Here is a 653-nt window from a genome sequence, read left to right on the forward strand (position 1 = left end):
ACCCACACAGGCGTCAGTGGGAGGCGCCGTCAAGGTTAAGTGCCCGGCTGAAGGTGGTCCTTCGGGATCCTTGAAGCCGAGATCGGACGTGATCGTCTTGGATGACTCGGAAGGTGAGGCTGAGGTTTCGCCGAAATGGTCGCCCCGGATGTCACGCCGACGATCAAGGAGAAGGGGCCGTTGTCGACGGTCAATGAGGAAGCAGCTCAGGGGGACACCATCGAGCCTTCGAGTTTGCAACCCGAATTGTCGTCGACCCGGCAGGTCCTACCAGCAAGTGGCCCAAGTTCGCTTGGAGCCCCGCCGTCGCCGCCATCCCGAATGACGGATGTCATTGACTTGACGGCGGATGAAGATCTGGACGAGCGTGCAGCCTGGAATTCCGAAGTGTCATCCAGGATGTACGTCGAGGAACAAGGTTGACGCTGGGAGCGTGCGCAGTCCGAGTACGTGTCGTCACCGACGGTGCGTTACGAGTGGCCGAGCCCTGGACCCAACTTCCAGGCTTGGTACGCCACGGCAAACGCGACCTCCGAGTACATTGCAACCCGGACGTCGATGGCCCGCCAGAGCGACGCTTGGATTTTCGAGTGGAACCTGGTACGGTTGTCCCCGAATGCCGTCAACGATGACCTGTTCTCCCTGAGTGTCGA

At 60.5% G+C, this 653-nt stretch overlaps 1 protein-coding gene across 1 annotated transcript in view; it reads left to right on the forward strand.

Annotated features, from left to right (window-relative positions):
- Positions 1-135: 135 nt before the first annotated feature.
- Positions 136-653, forward strand: part of PPTG_23716 (hypothetical protein) — a gene marked incomplete at both ends in the record, with an annotated part of 2598 nt that continues 2080 nt past the window's right edge. Inside the window, 2 exons of the mRNA XM_008912578.1 lie at positions 136-401; positions 486-600. Of these exons, the coding sequence (XP_008910826.1) occupies positions 136-401; positions 486-600 (381 nt within the window). The remainder of the gene's footprint in view (positions 402-485; positions 601-653) is intronic.

This window comes from Phytophthora parasitica (genome assembly GCF_000247585.1).
Source record: "Phytophthora parasitica INRA-310 unplaced genomic scaffold supercont2.48, whole genome shotgun sequence".
Lineage (NCBI taxonomy): Eukaryota > Oomycota > Peronosporomycetes > Peronosporales > Peronosporaceae > Phytophthora > Phytophthora nicotianae.